Source organism: Chrysemys picta, chromosome 5 (assembly GCF_011386835.1).
Source record: "Chrysemys picta bellii isolate R12L10 chromosome 5, ASM1138683v2, whole genome shotgun sequence".
Lineage (NCBI taxonomy): Eukaryota > Metazoa > Chordata > Testudines > Emydidae > Chrysemys > Chrysemys picta.
This window is the reverse complement of record NC_088795.1, coordinates 81,265,289-81,283,859: the sequence shown is the minus strand read 5'-3', so window position 1 is coordinate 81,283,859 and position 18,571 is coordinate 81,265,289. Positions and strand designations below refer to the sequence as shown.

The 18,571-nt window shown below is 42.3% G+C and overlaps 1 protein-coding gene across 14 annotated transcripts in view; it reads right to left on the bottom strand.

Annotated features, from left to right (window-relative positions):
- The window catches only part of STOX2 (storkhead box 2), a 202,667-nt gene that overhangs the window by 87,884 nt on the left and 96,212 nt on the right, over positions 1-18,571 (bottom strand). For 4 of the 14 annotated variants that reach the window (XM_005281955.5, XM_005281957.5, XM_065596762.1 and 1 more), the window contains exon 1: positions 10,600-10,718. The exons of 4 other annotated variants lie outside the window; for them this stretch is intronic. Coding sequence is in view for 3 of the 10 variants with exons in the window: in XM_042842054.2 (XP_042697988.1) it covers positions 10,600-10,765 (166 nt within the window). In the remaining 7 variants the exon portion in view is untranslated. Of the gene's footprint in view, positions 1-10,599; positions 12,491-18,571 lie in introns of those variants that run through there. 6 more of the 14 variants (XM_065596761.1, XM_065596760.1, XM_005281956.5 and 3 more) reach the window with 5 other exon arrangements.

The following is an 18,571-nucleotide window of genomic DNA, read 5'->3' as shown; positions in this document are numbered from 1 at the left end:
TCCACAAAGGTCAATTTATTTTTAACTGATCCTGCTGGGGAAGGAAATGAAAACAGAAAAAACAAAATGAAAATGTTTAGAGATCACCAAAAGTTTCCCCTTCGTGGCTCTTGCAATGGGTGGGATTTACCCAGCACCCTAAAGTGTACTAGGTGCTTCACAACCAAGCTAAGAGGACCACATCTCTTCCCTGAGGAACATACTCTCTTCTTGATATAACCTGCAGGAAGGTCTCAAATTGTTCCACCCTGAGCATCTCAAGCAAATCAGGAACTGCCCTTGTGAGGCTTGAACATGGTAAGTGATGGGAAGGAGGTCAGCTTCAAAAGAACTTTGCTTCACTGATACAGTCACACTGGTGCCCTCTTGACATAATATTCAAGGTAATTAACAGTTGATTAGAGCTAATTAGGAATAAATAGGGTGACCAGATGTCCCATTTTTAAAGGGACAGTCCTGTTTTTTGGGGCTTTTTCTTATAAAAGCACCTATTACCCCCCACCCCGTGCCGTTTTTCCACAGTTGCTATCTGGTCACTCTAGGAATAAAGCACTTTTATTCCAGAATAAGAGTGTCCACATGGAGTAAATTAGGCCGTGGCTACACTGGCACTTTATCTTGCTCAGGGGTGTGAAAAAACACCCCCCCTGAGCGCAGCAAGTTACAGCGCTGTAAAGCGCCAGTGTAAACAGTGCCCCAGCGCTGTAAACGAATCCCCACGTGAAGGTGGAGTACCTGCAGCGCTGGGAGAGCTCTCTCCCAGTGCTGGCGCGTGACCACACTCGCACTTCAAAGCGCTGCTGCAGCCTCAGGAATAGTTAATCCGCTATAAATGCACATGCTACTTTATTCCAGATTAATTTTCACGTATAGCCAAGCCCTAAAAAACACCAGATAAAAACAGAATTTTCCTGTCTCTGCTCTCCAAACTTTATTTCTGTTCTGCAGAATCCTGCTTCTTTCTATTCCATTGGGGGGGGGGGGGTTAAAATAAATATGAACAATTCTCACATACAGGGCCTGATCCTGATCTATTTTGGTTCAAAGGGCCTGATTTTACTGGGAAATGCAGGTGCTAAGTATCCCCCAGAATTTGGCCCTTTGACTGCTATAAAGAAAAAAGAACTCCATATAAATAAGAAATTATAGTTGGTTTTCTATTCAAATACATTCTCTTTTATTTTCAACTTTCAAATCCTATATCATCCAGCTATTAAACTATCAAGATCTATTTGTTTGGTACTCCTGGAAAATCATAACTGCAGATGAAATTTAAAATAAGTTATGAATTTGCAACTATTCCCAGGAGTTAATGTTTCCTGCTGAATTAATAGGAGCCCCTCCCCACTCTTTTCAAATTACCAGAATCACATCTTCTACAATTTGATGAAAAATAGAGCTATTTTGGGTTTGTGAAGAGTTGGTTGACATGGTAAAAGTGATAACTGTCCTTAACAGTCATTCCCCATCATTTACTGCTGGTATTATGAACAAGTAGGATTGGTTTTCAGCTAGCATGAAGGAGGGATGGAAATTTCTAATGTGTGCCACAGAATCCAGAAGTTGGTTTGAAGGATTTTATTTGCAGAACCTCAATTTCTCTCTGCACACTAAGGAGCATATTCTGGCTGCTCAACATTATTTATATTACAATATCACCAGCTGAGATCAGGACCCCTTTGTGGGAGCACTGCATAAGCACATAATATGAGCTGCTCTTGCACCAAAGAACATATTCGTATCAAAAGTATATACTCGTTCATAAGCCGAATATTTTTGGTAAAAAAAGGTGACGCATCAAAGAGCGGGGGTCTACTTATAAACAGGTCTACACCAAAGTGTGATGATTTTAAACTCTATGGAATCATTTAATTGAATATCTAATATGGGGGTAGGCAACCTATGGCACGCGTGCCGAAGGCGGCTCGCGAGAGGATTTTCAGTGGCACTCACACTGCCCGGGTTCTGGCCACCAGTCCGGGGGGAGAGGGGGAAGAAGGGGGCTCTACATTTTAATTTAATTTTAAATGAAGCTTTTTAAACATTTTAAAAACCTTATTTACTTTACATACAACAGTTTAGTTATAGATTATAGACTTAAAATGTATTAGTGGCACGCGAAACCTTAAATTAGAGTGAATAAATGAAGATTAGGCACACCACTTCTGAAACGTTGCCGACCCCTGATCTAATTAATTGTCATTTTGTTTACCTGGAGCATCTGCAGGCATGGAGCCCCTCAGCCCCCTGTGGCCACGGTTTGCCGTTCCCAGCTGCGGCAGCTCCCATTGGCTGGAAACAGCGAACCACGACCATGGGGGCTGAGGGGCTCCATGCCTGCAGACACTCCAAGTACACAAAATGTCCCGACCCACCAGCGGCTTACCCTGATGGCCGGAAGCGAAAGTTTGCCAACCCCTGAAATATAGGGTCGGCTTATGAAAGGGTCGTACAGTTTTTGCTATTTTTACCTAACCATCTTGGGGGGGGGGGGGGCGGCTTATAAACGAACGGGCTAATAAACGAGTATATATGGTACTTTAAACGGACAAACAGAAGGGGGTGGGAAGAGAAACAGACACAAATAGGTAAAAAAAAAATTGCCCCAGGTAACAAAGCCAGCCAGTGGAACAGATGGGAATAGAACCTGCCCATAAACAGTCTCCTGACTTCCAATCCCATACCCTATCCACTGGACCATGGTACCTCTCATACATGAGGCCCTCAGAGTCAGGGGAAGAGGATAGGCACAGTGAGCCTTCTTTTCCCACTCTCCCAATGTCCCTGAGCAGGGGCAGCAAAATCCTAGCGTTTATGCACAGACTATTAGGTGTGGCAAAGTTTTAGTATTCCTAACTGACTAGACACCCCAAAGTGGGTATGGTAGAGAGTTGGCCAAGGCCTCATCCCTACCAACTGGTGGCTATTGATAGCCCCCAAGAAGAGCATGCGCTAAATCTTTTTAAAGGGTAGTTGTAGTTGCCATCTCGGAGCATTCTCCCTCAGAGCCCCAGAACTGCCTTTGTCCTCAGACAACAGAATGCCACCAAAAACTTCTGCAAGACTATGTATGGAGGTACACAGTGTTGCTGTAACTTTAAAAAGCCACAACATAACCCTGTTTTTCCACCCATGTTTCATCTCTTTGAATAAAAACCACCCACTATTACAGGAGTTCAGGGTGAGATTGTGGAGATTTAGTTTTCAGTGTCAAATGTGCAATTTTTTAGGAAATTAAACCCAAATTACTTCATATAATATTGTTAATCTCTCAACTATTTCTTACAACAAAAGGGCATCCTTCATTTCTATATGCAAATTTACCTCCACTTCACCCAAACTAGATGTTATCCAACTCTGATTATTTAAAAATGATTGTAATTAGTAACACCCTCCCCCCCCCCCCCCCCCGATTTATGTATAATGTTCTTTAGGCGAGAAGTTAATCCCAAATTATTTTAAATTCCAGGCACGCTTTATTTTCCTGGTATGCCTTCACTTTAGGTCTTTGTCCCACACAAGCCCTAAACTAGACCACAGTTTCTCAACATGCTTTTACCATTGCTTGGCCTCTTCCAGCTAGCCATACCACGTTAGATAAGAGTTCAGAGGAAGTTAGGTTTGAACTATATTTAAACATTCTGAATCCAATCAAAAATGGCTTCCTTTAAACATGGACTGGGCCACTGCATCCCAGATTTTGGTATCAGGAGATTACGATACCTGGAGTGTTATCAGTAGAGGTAAATTGCAAATTTTTACAGACTGAGGAAACCTGCAACACACCTCCCAGTACACTGCAAAAAACCCCCACAACCCTTTGGATTTGGAAGAATGCCACAATATTCTTAGCAAAGTTCCAGCTTTTTTTTTTTTTTTTTTAAACCTGGTGCCCCAGTATTACAACTGTACACAGAATTTTACAGGAGAAGGTAGTTTAATTCTCCCTCTGATCCTCTGTGCTTTTTAAATGAGTGCATACATGAATTAATTCTCATTGTGGTGGCAACTAATCAGGACATTGGGCTGGACCAAGACTAAGGGTGAGTCCTCAAGCCTCAGCTTCCTCCATCTCCCTTCACCATGCAACGCATTTTGCAAAGATGTGGTTTATATTCAGTTCCAGACTGGCAAGATGTTCCACCTTTTTCAGGTTTATCAAATCAATTTCAGAGATTTAGTGGGCATTAAAAGAGAAAAATCTTTACAAGAAGGCAGAGTGTAGCTTCTACCTGTGATTAATTTGGAGCGGCCTGTAATAATTTAGGAATACTTTGTGTTCTATATTTTTGTTTGATTCTCAGGGCAGGGGAAGGTCTGTATACTGATTGGGTTATTGCAATATTTACTGTATGCATATATTGAGTTAATTTAATAGCAGGATTGAGAGGAAATGCACTTTGGAGTGGTGTAGAAACAGATATATACTTCCCTGGGAACACTTCAAAGACAATGCAAAAGCCATTAATCTGGATGCCCTGGCTTTGGGCCCCGCCTACCGGCTCCGACCCCCTGCAGCGCTCATTAAAGAGGTTTTGGGGAACGTGAGCTGGGAGAATGAGAACTTTGGCTGGATTTAAAGAAAGGCCATTAAGGATAGGGGCAGAGGGCGTTAAGGACAACAGACTAAGACCTAGACCCCCAGAGGTTATGGGTCTGAGTTAGACAGATCTGTCTAGGACTCTAAGTAAGATAGGCATGCATGTAGTCCATTTGTTGTTTTAAAATCCATTAATCAACAGTAAAAACAAAGCATAATTTAAAACAACTCTTCGGTTTAAGGCGGCTGTTTTGGTCACTGTATTCACAAATGGTCACAAGCTTCTGAAGGGAAGAGCCACGGCTATCCAAATCCAGTCAGACCTGTTGCACAGGCATGCTCGATACACAGGGTACTATAGACTAGGGCCTGGTCTAAGAGTGGGAGAATTCACCCTACCAGAGAGGAAGGCATGAAGCCTGAGAGAGTGCACTCAGAGAGACCAGAGAAGGGTCAGAGATACACGATTAGGGTGACCAAATAGCAAGTGTGAAAGATCGGGACGGGGGTGGGGGGCAATAGGTGCTCATATAAGACAAAGCCCTAAATATCAGGACTGTCCCTATAAAATCGGGACATCTGTTCACTCTATACACCAGGGGTCGGCAACCTTTCAGAAGTGGTGTGCCTAATCTTCATTTATTCACTCTAATTTAAGGTTTCGCGTACCAGTAATACATTTTAACGTTTTTAGAAGGTATCTTTCTACAAGTCTATAATATATAAATAAAATATTGTTGTATGTAAAGTAAATAAGGTTTTTAAAATATTTAAGAAGCTTCATTTAAAATTAAATTAAAATGCAGAGCCTCCCGGACCGGTGGCCAGGACCCAGGCAGTGCGAGTGCCACTGAAAATCAGTGTGCGTGCCACCTTTGGCACATGTGCCATAGGTTGCCTACCTCTGCTATACACAATATAACAGTGAATAGTGGTATCAGTGTTGTAGGATGGTGACAGTAGAGAATTTCCAATAAGTGAGCACAGCAGTAAAAACAAGAATTGTAGAAAGAAAAAATCTAGAGAAAAAATGTCGTGTTCTTTTCAGGAAGAAACTAGGAAAAGATAGATAAGAAAAATGAGCTACGAGCAGCTCAAGAAAGATTAGCTAGCAGAGTTATACGAAGAAAGGAATCTTCTCTAAAGAACTGAAAAAGTCAGAGCTGGTGACTTTGCTATTTGAAGCTGACCAGAGGCAGAATGGGTACCAGACCAGTACACAGTAGAGGGTCCCAGTTCCCTTGCAAGGCAGGTGGGTTCTCCAGAGGACAAAACGGATGGGTAGGGCCAGGGGTGCTGGAACCATTTGTACAATGGGGGTGCTGAGAGCCATTATATACCCTATATATAATGGAAACCATTTCAAACCAGGGGGTACAACAGCACCCCCAGTACCTCTAATTCCAGCACCTCTGGGTAGGGCCAGGAGCTTTGACGACAACTTTCAGAGGGAAATGAGGAAGAGGGTGTCAGGAGTGTAGGCAGTGAACAAAGGAGCAATCGGGCCCCATCCAGACTGGGTTCACCGATTCAGCAGCAGAGGAGGAAAAACTAGTTTGAGAGAGAAAAGCTGCACTTGTTGGCCATGCAGCTTGCTGTTTGGAAGCCAGAGAGACCAGAGATGAGGTCAGAGGTGCAGCTGGCCCTGCAACCATATCATTAACAGGTTCAAGATTTTTACTGATCCATTAATGGGCTCAACCTAGATCATTTCAGAATCCACAAAGATTGGTATAGTGCATCACTATAAAGCAGCTGGGTTGGAGAATGTCTTAGTTTCGAGCTTAGACAAAGTAGGTGATGTAATGCTGTTTATTTCACTAACAATTATAGTACAGTAACTTTCAGGCCAGTATATGTACCTTCAAATAATAAACTGAAGGAAGGGAGAGACATAAGCGGGCCCCAAAGCGTTCTCTATTGCGAAGTCCCTCAGCTACAGTAACTTGTGTATTCTTTTGACCACCAAGCCTCTATGGACATTTCCCATTTGTTATTAATTTGGAAGGGACAAGCTTAAGAAAAGATCTAGGATTCTCCGATTCTCTCAAATAACTCCCAGGCTCCCTCTGTTAAATGAAGCTGAAGAGCCAGTACTATGCTTTGTGTCAAAATTTAATCCTTCAAAAGATGTAGAGAGAGGAGCCAGCTTCTTCCTTCTGAAGCGAAGTTCGCACTGGGCAAAAACTGTTTGAATTTTTTGTCCAAACATTTTTTTTTTTTTGGCTAACGAACTTTTTGTAAAGATAGTGGCTCATAATGGAACGCCGACTGGCTTTCACCAGAGCTAAATTTCATCCACTATGCCATTATTGTTAAATTCTGAGCTCAGAACTAACTGCAGACTTCTCAGAAAGTAACCTCTCTGTAGTTCCAGAAAGTACTCATTTAAAGTCCTTCAGACATGCTCTCATGCTGTTTACATTAGACTGTTTCTTTATGATGAAATGGGATAGGTTTTTCCCAACCTCAAATTAGTAAATTACCTGGAACCCCAACAAGCTTTAATTAAAATAGCACAAAGAGAGAGTTGGAATGGTATTCATATATAACAATATAAAAGCCAACCCAATCCAATTTTGGTAGCCCAATATAATAGCTGTGTAATCCACAACACATGGATCATCTCTCCTGATTCAACAAAAACCAAACAAACTTTCTTTAAAAAAAAAAATGCTTCTGACACTTGACGAAGTATATATATTACCTTGTGTGGTTTTTCAGAGTCCCCCCTTCCTGAGTCTAAGTAACTTTCAGTCTGCTTGGGGTTTTTTAGGACTTTATTTTCCCTTTGATTAAGTAATAATCAATAACAAATATAAAAAGTGAAATCTCTTTTTTTTGGTGATGTGTGCAAAATTTATTGCACCCATTTGTTCAAAATCTCTCTCTCATGCAAGGGCAAACACCTTTATTGTTATAATTTTCTTTTCAGCAATAGAAAAGCTTTTTTCCTTAGTCAGTCTTCCACTGGCAAATTAATATTCAGTATAAACAATGAACACATTGCATGGCCTTTGAACCCAGTGGTTGCTAGGAAGCCTGAAGAAACTCTGGATTACAGCAGATTAGATAGCCAGCACTAAGAGATTATTCATCATAAAAATGTGAGATTTTTCTAGATTTATATAATTTTAAATTCATTCTTCATTGATCTGCCAATCTCTTTGTGGGCTTCCCCACATAAATTTCATCCATATTTGCAATAACTGCCACAGTTTATGGGCAGTTTGCCTTAAGGTATTGAAAATGCTAATACTAAATATCAATGTTTCTTACTATAAATCAAATTGCAAAACTGGTTCTTATTCATTATTAATGAAAAGACTTTTTAAAAATGGTGCACCGTCACTTCTCTAGTAAGGAGCCTGCATTTTCCCAAAACTTTACTTGTAGCACACAATTCTTCATAGCACCACCTAGTATTTTTGACTGTTTAAAGGAATAATGTGTGTATACCGGATTTTCCACAAACCAATTCAGAGTTATATTTAGTGTTTATTTGTTTAAAATTTTTAGTGCCATAGTAAAGAGTCATTTGCTCGTTTGCCTATCCCTATCTTATATCCCTGAAATAAAGCAATCAAGCAAGAAAACAAGCTTTCCCTCTCCTTACCCCACTCTCAAACAATGCAGCATTTAATTAAAAAGGACCACAACAATACTAATGGTGATTAGGTTAAATGACTGGACAAATAGAATGCAGAAGTCTGAAAAGCCTATGTGTTTCAGGCACTTTCTCCTGTACAACATTTTGGGTGACAAAGCATGTATTTGTAGTCACAGTCACAACTTTTATGCAAGAAGACTTCCTATGGATTTCCTGTGAGGAAGAGATTACTTTAAATAACTAGACGTGCTTAGATATAGTACCCATTCCTCCCAAACCTACTATTTGGAAGGGCAATGAACAAGGGTCATTTAAAAAAAACCCAAACAAACAAAAGCAAGCCACTCACCAAAAGGCCACAATTACATTTCCAGCTAAAATTCTACCTAATTTAAATTTTTTTTTAAAAATTCTGGTTTTCATTTCCATTTTGTTATGCCTGTAATAACTTTAGTAGATTACTCATACTAGATAGGACACTTGGTTTCCTTCCTCCAGTGTTGTGCTATAACATTAGAAATCAGTCTTGTGTATATTCATAGCTGTAACATGCCTTTTGGGGATCATTTTATAACACATTTATAATGGATGTTACCCTTCCACCCCCATCTCACACACACAGACACCTACTCTAAAATACAGATCACTACACATTTGATCCTAAGGAGAACTCAAATTTGATCATACAGACCCTGTCAGGATAATGCTTTTGTGAATTCAGACTGTTTCCAGGAAGAATGTAGCTGAGTTGTACTCATGTGTTTATAAATAAATAAATAAATAAATAAATAAACCCACCAACTGTCAGAAACACTACTGAAAGATTCTTCTGCTTCAGAACTGGTTTCCATACTAAAAGAAAAGCTTAAAAGTATTGTTTGAGATAAAATTGACAAGGTGCATCTCAAACTAAGAATATCAGAAAAGTCATAAAGAATAACCATTTAGATTTTAGAAGTACATGCTGGAGTCAGATCTGGCTTGCAGATTCTTTTCTAAATCTGCTGCACCATCACAACCCAAACAATATACAGTACTAACCATTATAGCTTTCTTCAGCTGCTTACGCATAAGTTATACTTGTCATTTTCCTTAAATATGAACCGTCCCACGACAGAGAAAATCAAAAAGACTATTGCCAAAACAGCACAATATCCTTATGAAGGCAAATTTGCAACATAATGCACATTATTTCCTTTAGGTTTGGGGGTTAATTACAGAAAAGTCATGAGACATTTTTAAAACATGAAAAACCACTCCTGGCTAAGAGACATGTTTATTAGGAAGAACAATAATGAAGTAAGAATGTAACTGAAAACCACAAGCTTTGATTCAACCTTTCCAGCATAGATGGGATTGCATGGTAAAATACCTTCATTTTCTCTCTCCCTCCTCTTTTTTCCCTTTTAAAGGAATCTGCCTACTCAACCTAAATTAAGCCTTAGAGGAAAAATGTGCCTTCATGATAAATTGGTATTTGACATCATAGTAATGAAATGTTCTGTCTGATCACACAATAATCAAGCAGTAGAACAACAAAGAAGATTTCCAGGATTCTCCCCCCCTCCACAGCATTCTCTCAAGTATTCTTCCTGTGTTTATCGAATTTCTGAATTACATGGCTGATCAGATACATTTCAAAATGAACAAGCTTTCATTTAGAAATACAGAGGCTTTTTTATTTACATAAGACACTAATTTGAAGAGTAAACCTTCCTTATTTTCGCGCCTCTCTGTTTTTACATTTTTGTGCTTCTTTTCTGCCAAGCACAAACATTTTGATGCAGGGTCCATTATTTCCATGCAACCGCCGTTTAAAACAATGAATCGATGAATAAACACATGTATACATGAGCATGCACACACACACACACACACACACACATTTTATACACAAATACGGCATTTATATTCATTTTCACTACGGATACACTTCTCTGTATGGAAATATGCTTCTGAAACCTGACTAGCTCGGAACAGGGCAAGAGCATTCAGAATTACAGGTGACACTTCTTTAGAAAATGCAATATAGATATGCCCCCATTGAGATAATTGTACTTGACCAGTTGGAAAAGGAATGTTTGGTTTGGTAGTAAATATTCAGCACATACTTATTCATAAGCACAAGAGCAAAGGAGCTGCTCTGATCATGACACCCAGGTCATTTTTATCTATCCTGAGCTGAAAATATAGATACGAAAATTACTTCCTTTCATTTATTTTATTTTTTACTAATAAATTTAAACACCATATTGAGAGGGCCCTGCTGTGAATCTTGCTGAGGTACAAAATGGTGGATGTCTGCTTTTTTTTTTTTTTTTTTTTTGCATTATTCACAACTTATGCTATCAGTCATATTATATCCTTTTACCTATCAACACAGTATTAGCGAGCCAAATAAACACCCAACATTGAGCCTTGCAATAAGCACAAAAATGCTATTACAAACCTGATGTCATGTAGCCCCGTGATGCCTGGGCAATAAAAGCTGGTGGGAAGTGTTTGTGCAGTCGGTAGTCCTTTTCACTGCGGGACCTCATGCGGTCTGAGGCCCGGTCGGAGAAATCTGAACTAGGCCAGGCTCGCCGTAAGGTTGTACTCCGTGTCTTCTTCATTTTGAGGCTACCTGCAGTCTAATCCTCCAGCAGCAGTGGCATGAGTCAGGCCTCACGGCGTGCTTGCGACGCTTCGTTTCATTAGTCTACTACAGGCACAGCTTGGGTAGAATCTGCAAACATTTTGCCACTACCTCTTCTATGAAGCAAACTGCAGGTCTGTTCCTTTCCCCCCCCCTCGAATGATCCAATTTTTACACACGTCCCACAATGCATTACACTTCATTTGCAATCAGTCCAGCTTATAGCTTCCAGATTCATGTGGAGGAAAGGCACATTATGTGGCTTCTCAGGCAAGGGGGGTGAGGGGGTAGGGGATTGCAGCGTGAAAAGCTCTGGGATCCCAAACAATAGCTCAATTCAGCATAGGAGTGCTTAGTCAAGTGTGAGCCAGAACACAAAAAGACCCAAACAAATTAGGAAAGCCCCACTGCCTTTGGTTTTGACCCGAAACAGAGAGCGCCCAGAAACTGTAGGAAGCACTGTCAAATCTCCAACTGCACAGGATTAGAATGACGCTTTGATAACAGTGAAAGTCATTTTTCTTCACCTATCAGAATCCAAGACAAGAATCCATGGGAGCATCCTAAACCACTGCTGCAGTAATCATTCGATCAATCTTCCTGTTAGCAGCACCCACAGCTTATCCATACATATTGGATGTACATGTGTCTCATTCACACATCTAGCACATATGACCTACAAGAAGCAGCAACTGTATTCTTGTAGAATCCAGGAAACACAGATGGTCATAATGGCTGAGGCGCCTGCCTTTTGCCCTCCTTCAGCAGTTTGCCAGTTGTTTCTTTTGTGTGTGTGGTGATGTGTTTTAAGGGATAGATGTATATTCCTCTCTAATGCACTAGCTCCTGCCGGCTTGGGAGGCTAGGCTGCAAATTAATCCAAACATTTGCTTTCTGTGAGTCCACCGTGTATAGTCTGCTCAAGTTGCCACAGCTCCTCCGCTGAACAGTTCTCCGCCTTGAAAACAGTGAATAGCTATTGAAGGGCAGGAAACAAGGCAGCCACCCAGTCTCATGCTAATCAAGAAGCTGTCTTAAGTTAGACGCACGGATCCTGTCAGGCTTCACATTTTAATGTGAAACACCCTTGGGCTCACTCAAACCTTGGCTTGTGCCCCAGCCTATAATCAGCTTGCATATATTTACATACAAAGCTGCGTGTTTTTAGGATAGTCCATCCCCCCTGAGAAGGAAGGAAAGAAAATCTTTTGTTTGGAAAGAATATTTGCTGCAGCACTTCTTCCTCTGCACAAACCCAATGGATTGCAAGTCAAAATGAGGATAGCAGGAATCGGTTCATCTGACAGCTGCAAACACATTCCAACGCAGAGGAATCAAGTTGTCTTGAAACTATAATGGAAACAGCTACTTCGCTCTCTCTTCTCTAGTCGTTAACCACTACCAACTGACTAAACAGCAGGAAGGCCTGCAACCTCTTTAAAAATCAAGGCTCAATACAGCTGTTTCTAGTCCCACAGCCAATCATTATAGGACAACAATGCATGCAGTGGGGGTGGGGAGCAGAAAGACAAAAACAGATACATTTCAGCTTGGGCTACAAGTCTGGAAACACCCAAGCTGCTGCTACGTGAGAGTTAAAACCCAGTTTAGTGAGAGTTATGATCTTTTGAACAGCACACTTTTAAGCTATTATTCTCAGTATTAGGAGTTTAACTAAACTTCACTCTGATTACAAAAGATTTTAAGGGTATTATAAAATTTAATAATACTTAGCCTTTCCATAGTGCTTCACTTCTTCAAAGTCCTCACACACAATTATGACCCTTCCTAGATTGCAAGGCCAGCAGGGACTACTGTGATCATCTAGTTTGACCTTCCCCAAAATAATTCCCAGGGCATGTCTTAAGAAAAAAATATCCAATCTTGATTTAAAGCCTGGCAGTGATGGAGAATCTACCACAACGCTTGGTAAATTGTTCCAGTGGTTAATTACCTTCATTGTTAAAAAAATACGACTCATTTCTAGTCTGAATTTGTTTAGTTTCAACTTCCAGCCATTGGATCATGTTATAACTCTCCTCTCTGCTAGACCGAAGAGCCCATTTTCAAATATATGTTTATCTACTGTTGGATTGCTACACATCTATTTTATAATACCACCAGTTCAAGTAAACTGAATTCAGTTGTTTCTTTTTTTGCATGGAACCACAAGGGTTAACCCTCACCACCACTCATAAACACACACCCCACAGACACCCCCCACACACACCTACAGACTAATCAATCTTTCAAGTTTTTTTTTTCTTTGCTGTGCTTGCAGGTCATGAGGAAGCTGCTTCTCAGTCCTGATGAAGAACTACCCTGTGACACATGAATGCCAAATGATCCACCTCTCCCCTCCGCCCCCCCAGTGCTGTTTCCTGTAATTTAACAAAATGATATACATTAACAATTAAAACCATATATCAAAGAAGCAGGAAATGCTCCAATAGTTTCCTATTCTATAAGATTACATAATATTCACCCTAACACAGAAATTCCAGGTTTCAGAGTGGTAGCCGTATTAGTCTGTATCAGCAAAAAGAACGAAGAGTACTTGTGGTACCTTAGAGACTAACAAATTTATTTGGACATAAGCTTTCGTGGGCTAAAAACAGCCCGCGAAAACTTATGCCCAAATAAATTTGTTAGTCTCTAAGGTGCCACAAGTACTCCTCGTTCTTTTTACAGAAATTCTAGTTACTGTATCTGCATTCCAGATGCCATCTTGAAGAAATATTTAGGCTCAGATTTTCACTGAAATATGAATTTAGAGACTTATAAAAATATATTAAACACAGAATTTCTCCTAAGTGAGGCTTTTATAGTGGACATATTTGTAATGGGATAATGTGAAGAATCTACACTGTCATCTGAAGTTTACTATAATGCAGCGTTTTAAAATGTTACTTAAATTAAAACTCAAATTAAATTTATTATTTCAGCTTTAATTTACTTCTTTAATATAAGTTACTCTTTCCTGCTAAAGAGTATTTCATATTTTCAAAGGGTAGATACTTATAGTTCTGTAACTTTGACAGCAACTCCAACTGTTTTAATAGTATTAAAACTCTGAGGGCTGGAATAATAAGCTGAGCATTGGGAGTCAGTAAATATGCAGTTAAAATCTCACAGCTGACTTGTGTTGCTTTGGGCAAGCCACTGCCTCAGTTTCCCTGCCTAGGCAATGAAAATAAGAATTATTTGTAGTTTATATGCTCCTCTCCTCTTGATACCAGTAGACGTTACGTGACTAAAACTCCACATATAGCTTTGAAAATGAAACATTGAGGGATTGTTTCCCATTCACCCTTATTTCCCAACAAATATGTTTAAAAATGTAAAGGACGACATTCAAGTCATTTTTCTGTAGTGCTAAAAAGATGCATGTTTCCTTTGACACTTCTCCTTCATGAATTGAAGGCAACGTGAAAATGAAGAGCAGCAAAGAATCATAGAATATCAGGGTTGGAAGGGACCTCAGGAGGCCGTCTAGTCCAACCCCCCCGCTCAAAGCAGGATCAATTCCCAACTAAATCATCCCAGACAGGGCTTTGAAAAGCCTGACCTTAAAAACCTCTAAGGAAGGAGATTCCACCACCTCCCTAGGTAACCCATTCCAGTGCTTCACCACTCTCCTAGTGAAAAAGTTTTCCCTAATATCCAACTTAAACCTCCCCCACTGCAACTTGAGACCATTACTCCTTGTTCTGTCATCAGATACCACAGAGAACAGTCTAGATCCATCCTCTTTGGAACCCCCTTTCAGGTAGTTGAAAGCAGCTATCAAATTCCCCCTCATTCTTCTCTTCTGCAGACTAAATAATCCCAGTTCCCTCAGCCTATCCTCATAAGTCATGTGCTCCAGACCCCTAATCATTTTTGTTGCCCTCCGCTGGACTCTTTCCAATTTTTCCACATCCTTCCTGTAGTGTGGGGCCCAAAACTGGACACAGTACTCCAGATGAGGCCTCACCAATGTCGAATGGAGGGGAATGATCACATCCCTCGATCTGTTGGCAATGCCCCTACTTATACAGCCCAAAATGCCATTAGCCTTCTTGGCATCAAGGGCACACTGTCGACTCATATCCAGCTTCTCATCCACTGTAACCCCTAGGTCCTTTTCTGCAGAACTGCTTCCTAGCCATTCGGTCCCTAGTCTGTAACAGTGCATGGGATTCTTCCGTCCTAAGTGCAGGACTCTGCACTTGTCCTTGTTGAACCTCATCAGGTTTCTTTTGGCCTAATCCTCTAATTTGTCTACGTCCCTCTGTATCCTATCCCTACCCTCCAGCGTATCTACCACTCCTCCCAGTTTAGTGTCATCTACAAACTTGCTGAGAGTGCAGTCCATGTCATTCTCCAGATCATTAATGAAGATATTGAACAAAACCGGTCCCAGGACCGACCCCTGGGGCACTCCACTTGAAACCGGCTGCCAACTAGACATGGAGCTGTTGATCACTACCCGTTGAGCCCGACGATCTAGCCAGCTTTCTATCCACCTTATAGTCCATTCATCCAGCCCATACTTCTTTAACTTGGCGGCAAGAATACTGTGGGAGACCGTATCAAAAGCTTTGCTAAAGTCAAGGAACAACACATCCACTGCTTTCCCCTCATCCACAGAGTCAGTTATCTCCTTATAGAAGGCAATTAGGTTAGTCAGGCATGACTTGCCCTTGGTGAATCCATGCTGACTGTTCCTAATCACTTTCCTTTCCTCTAAGTGCTTCAGAATTGATTCCTTGAAGACCTGCTTCATGATATTTCCAGGGACTGAGGTGAGGCTGACTGGCATGTAGTTCCCCGGATCCTCCTCCTTCCCTTTTTTAAAGATGGGCACTACATTAGCCTTTTTCCAGTCATCCGGGACCTCCCCCGATTGCCATGAGTTTTCAAAGATAATGGCCAATGGCTCTGCAATCACATCCGCCAACTCCTTTAGCACCCTCGGATGCAGTGCATCCGGCCCCATGAGTTTTTCTAAATAGTCCTGAACCACTTCTTTCTCCACAGAGGGCTGGTCACCTTCTCCGGTCCTGGGGCCGGTTTTGTTCAATATCTTCATTAATGATCTGGAGGATGGCGTGGACTGCACTCTCAGCAAGTTTGCAGATGACACTAAACTGGGAGGAGTGGTAGATATGTTGGAGGGTAGGGATAGGATACAGAGGGACGTAGACAAATTAGAGGATTGGGCCAAAAGAAACCTGATGAGGTTCAACAAGGACAAGTGCAGAGTCCTGCACTTAGGACGGAAGAATCCCATGCACTGTTACAGACTAGGGACCGAATGGCTAGGAAGCAGTTCTGCAGAAAAGGACCTAGGGGTTACAGTGGATGAGAAGCTGGATATGAGTCAACAGTGTGCCCTTGATGCCAAGAAGGCTAATGGCATTTTGGGCTGTATAAGTAGGGGCATTGCCAGCAGATCGAGGGATGTGATCATTCCCCTCCATTCGACATTGGTGAGGCCTCATCTGGACTACTATGTCCAGTTTTGGGCCCCACACTACAAGAAGGATTTGGAAAAATTGGAAAGAGTCCAGCGGAGGGCAACAAAAATGATTAGGGGGCTGGAGCACATGACTTATGAGGATAGGCTGAGGGAACTGGGATTGTTTAGTCTGCAGAAGAGAAGAATGAGGGGGGATCTGATAGCTGCTTTCAACTACTTGAAAGGGGGTTCCAAAGAGGAGGGATCTAGACTGTTCTTAGTGGTACCTGATGACAGAACAAGGAGTAATGGTCTCAAGTTGCAGTTGGGGAGGTTTAAGTTGGATATTAGGAAAAACTTTTTCACTAGGAGGGTGGTGAAGCACTGGAATGGGTTACCTGGGGAGGTGGTGGAATCTCCTTCCTTAGAGGTTTTTAAAGTCAGGCTTGACAAAGCCCTGGCTGGGATGATTCAGTTGGGAATTGGTCCTGCTTTGAGCAGGGGGTTGGACTAGATGACCTCCTGAGGTCCCTTCCAACCCTGATAGTCTATGATTCTCAGATGTGTTGCTTATGTCCATTCGATTGAAGGTATCCATAGGGGACCGGCTCTGGCCTGGCATGTGTAAGTGCCAGTATAAGGGGCACTGCCGGCCCCCTCCCTCTCTCAGTTCCCTCTTGCCAGAACTACGACAGAGGGGTCATGGATTGGACATGAGCAACACATCTGAAGAACAGTTACGAAAGGTGAGTAACCATTTTTTCTTCTTCGAGTGCTTGCTCATGTCCATTCCATTGTAGGTGATTCCCAAGCAGTACCTCCGGAGGCAGGGTAGGAGTTTATGGACATGTCGATTGCAACACAGCTCTGCCAAATCCAGCGTCATCCCTTGCTTGCTGGGTGATGGTGTAATGCGTTGTGAAGGTGTGTATTGACGACCACATTGGAGCTCTGCAGATATCCTGGATGGGGACATGAGCCAGTAAAGCGGCCAACAATGCCTGAGCTCTCGTGGAGTGAGCAGTTACTATTGGTGGGGGCGTCACCCACGCCAATTCGTAGCAGGTACGGATGCAGTTGGTGATCCAGGACGAAATCCTCTAGGACGCCCTTCATTCTGTCAGCCACCGCAATGAAGAGTTGAGTCGATCTGTAGAAAGGCTTAGTATGCTCTAGGTAGAAAGCCAGGGCGTGCCTGATGGGTAGGGTGTGCAAGAGCCTGTCCTCGTTAGACACGCGTGGCTTTGGACAGAACACCAGGAGGAAGATGTCCTGGTTGACATGGAAATGAGACACCACCTTTCGCAGGAAGGCAGGATGGGGACGCAACTGGACTTTATCCTTGTAGAACACCATGTACGGGGGCTCTGATGCAAGAGCTTTAATCTCAGAGACTCACCTTGCTGATGTAATACCTACAAGGAATGCGACCTTCCATGACCGATAGGAGAGAGAGCAAGAGGCTTGAAAGGAGGATTGGTAAACCTGAAAAGGACTAGATTGAGATCCCATTGGGGGAACCGGATCACGGACTGGAGGAAACAGGTCTCTTGAGGCCCTTGAGGAACCTGATCGTCATTTATGTTAGAAAACTGATCTACCCTGGACGTGCCATTGGAATGCTGATATGGCTGCCAAGAGCACCTTAGTCGATGAAAAGACAAGGCCCTGTTGCTTTAAATGCAGAAGGTAGTCCAGGATGGATTGTAAAGAGGCACTGGCAGGGGAGATATTCCCCTCTGAAGCCCAGCAGGAAAAGCATTTCCACTTTGCAAGGTAGATAGCTCTAGCGGAGGGCTTTCTGCTTTGCAGAAGTACTTGCTGGACCTGCATGGAGCAAGCCTTCTCCTCAGGGCTCAGCCACACAGCATCCATACCGTGAGGTGGCGAGAGGTGAGATTTGGGTGCAGCGACCCTCCATGATCCTGAGAAAGCAGGTCTGGATGGCCAGGGGAATCCATGGGGCTGTCATTGCCACATCCATGAGTGCACCGAACCAGTGCTGGTGAGGCCAGGCCAGGGCGAACATAATGACTCGTGCCTTGTCCTTGATCTTGTAAGGGACCCTGCTGATCAGATTGGCAGAAAGACATACATGAGACCCTCTGACCACGACAGACAGAAGGCATCCAATAGTGAGCCACAGCCAAGGCCTTGTCACGAGCAGAATTGGTGGCATTTTCTGTTCTGTCTGGTTGCGAAAAGGTACACTTGGGGAACTCCCCACTTTTGGAAGAGCATCTGGGCAACCTCCAAGTTGAGGGACCACTCGTGGTGAGAGAAGAAGGACCTGATGAGGCAATCCGCCAGCATGTTCCAAACACTACAGAGGTGGGAGAC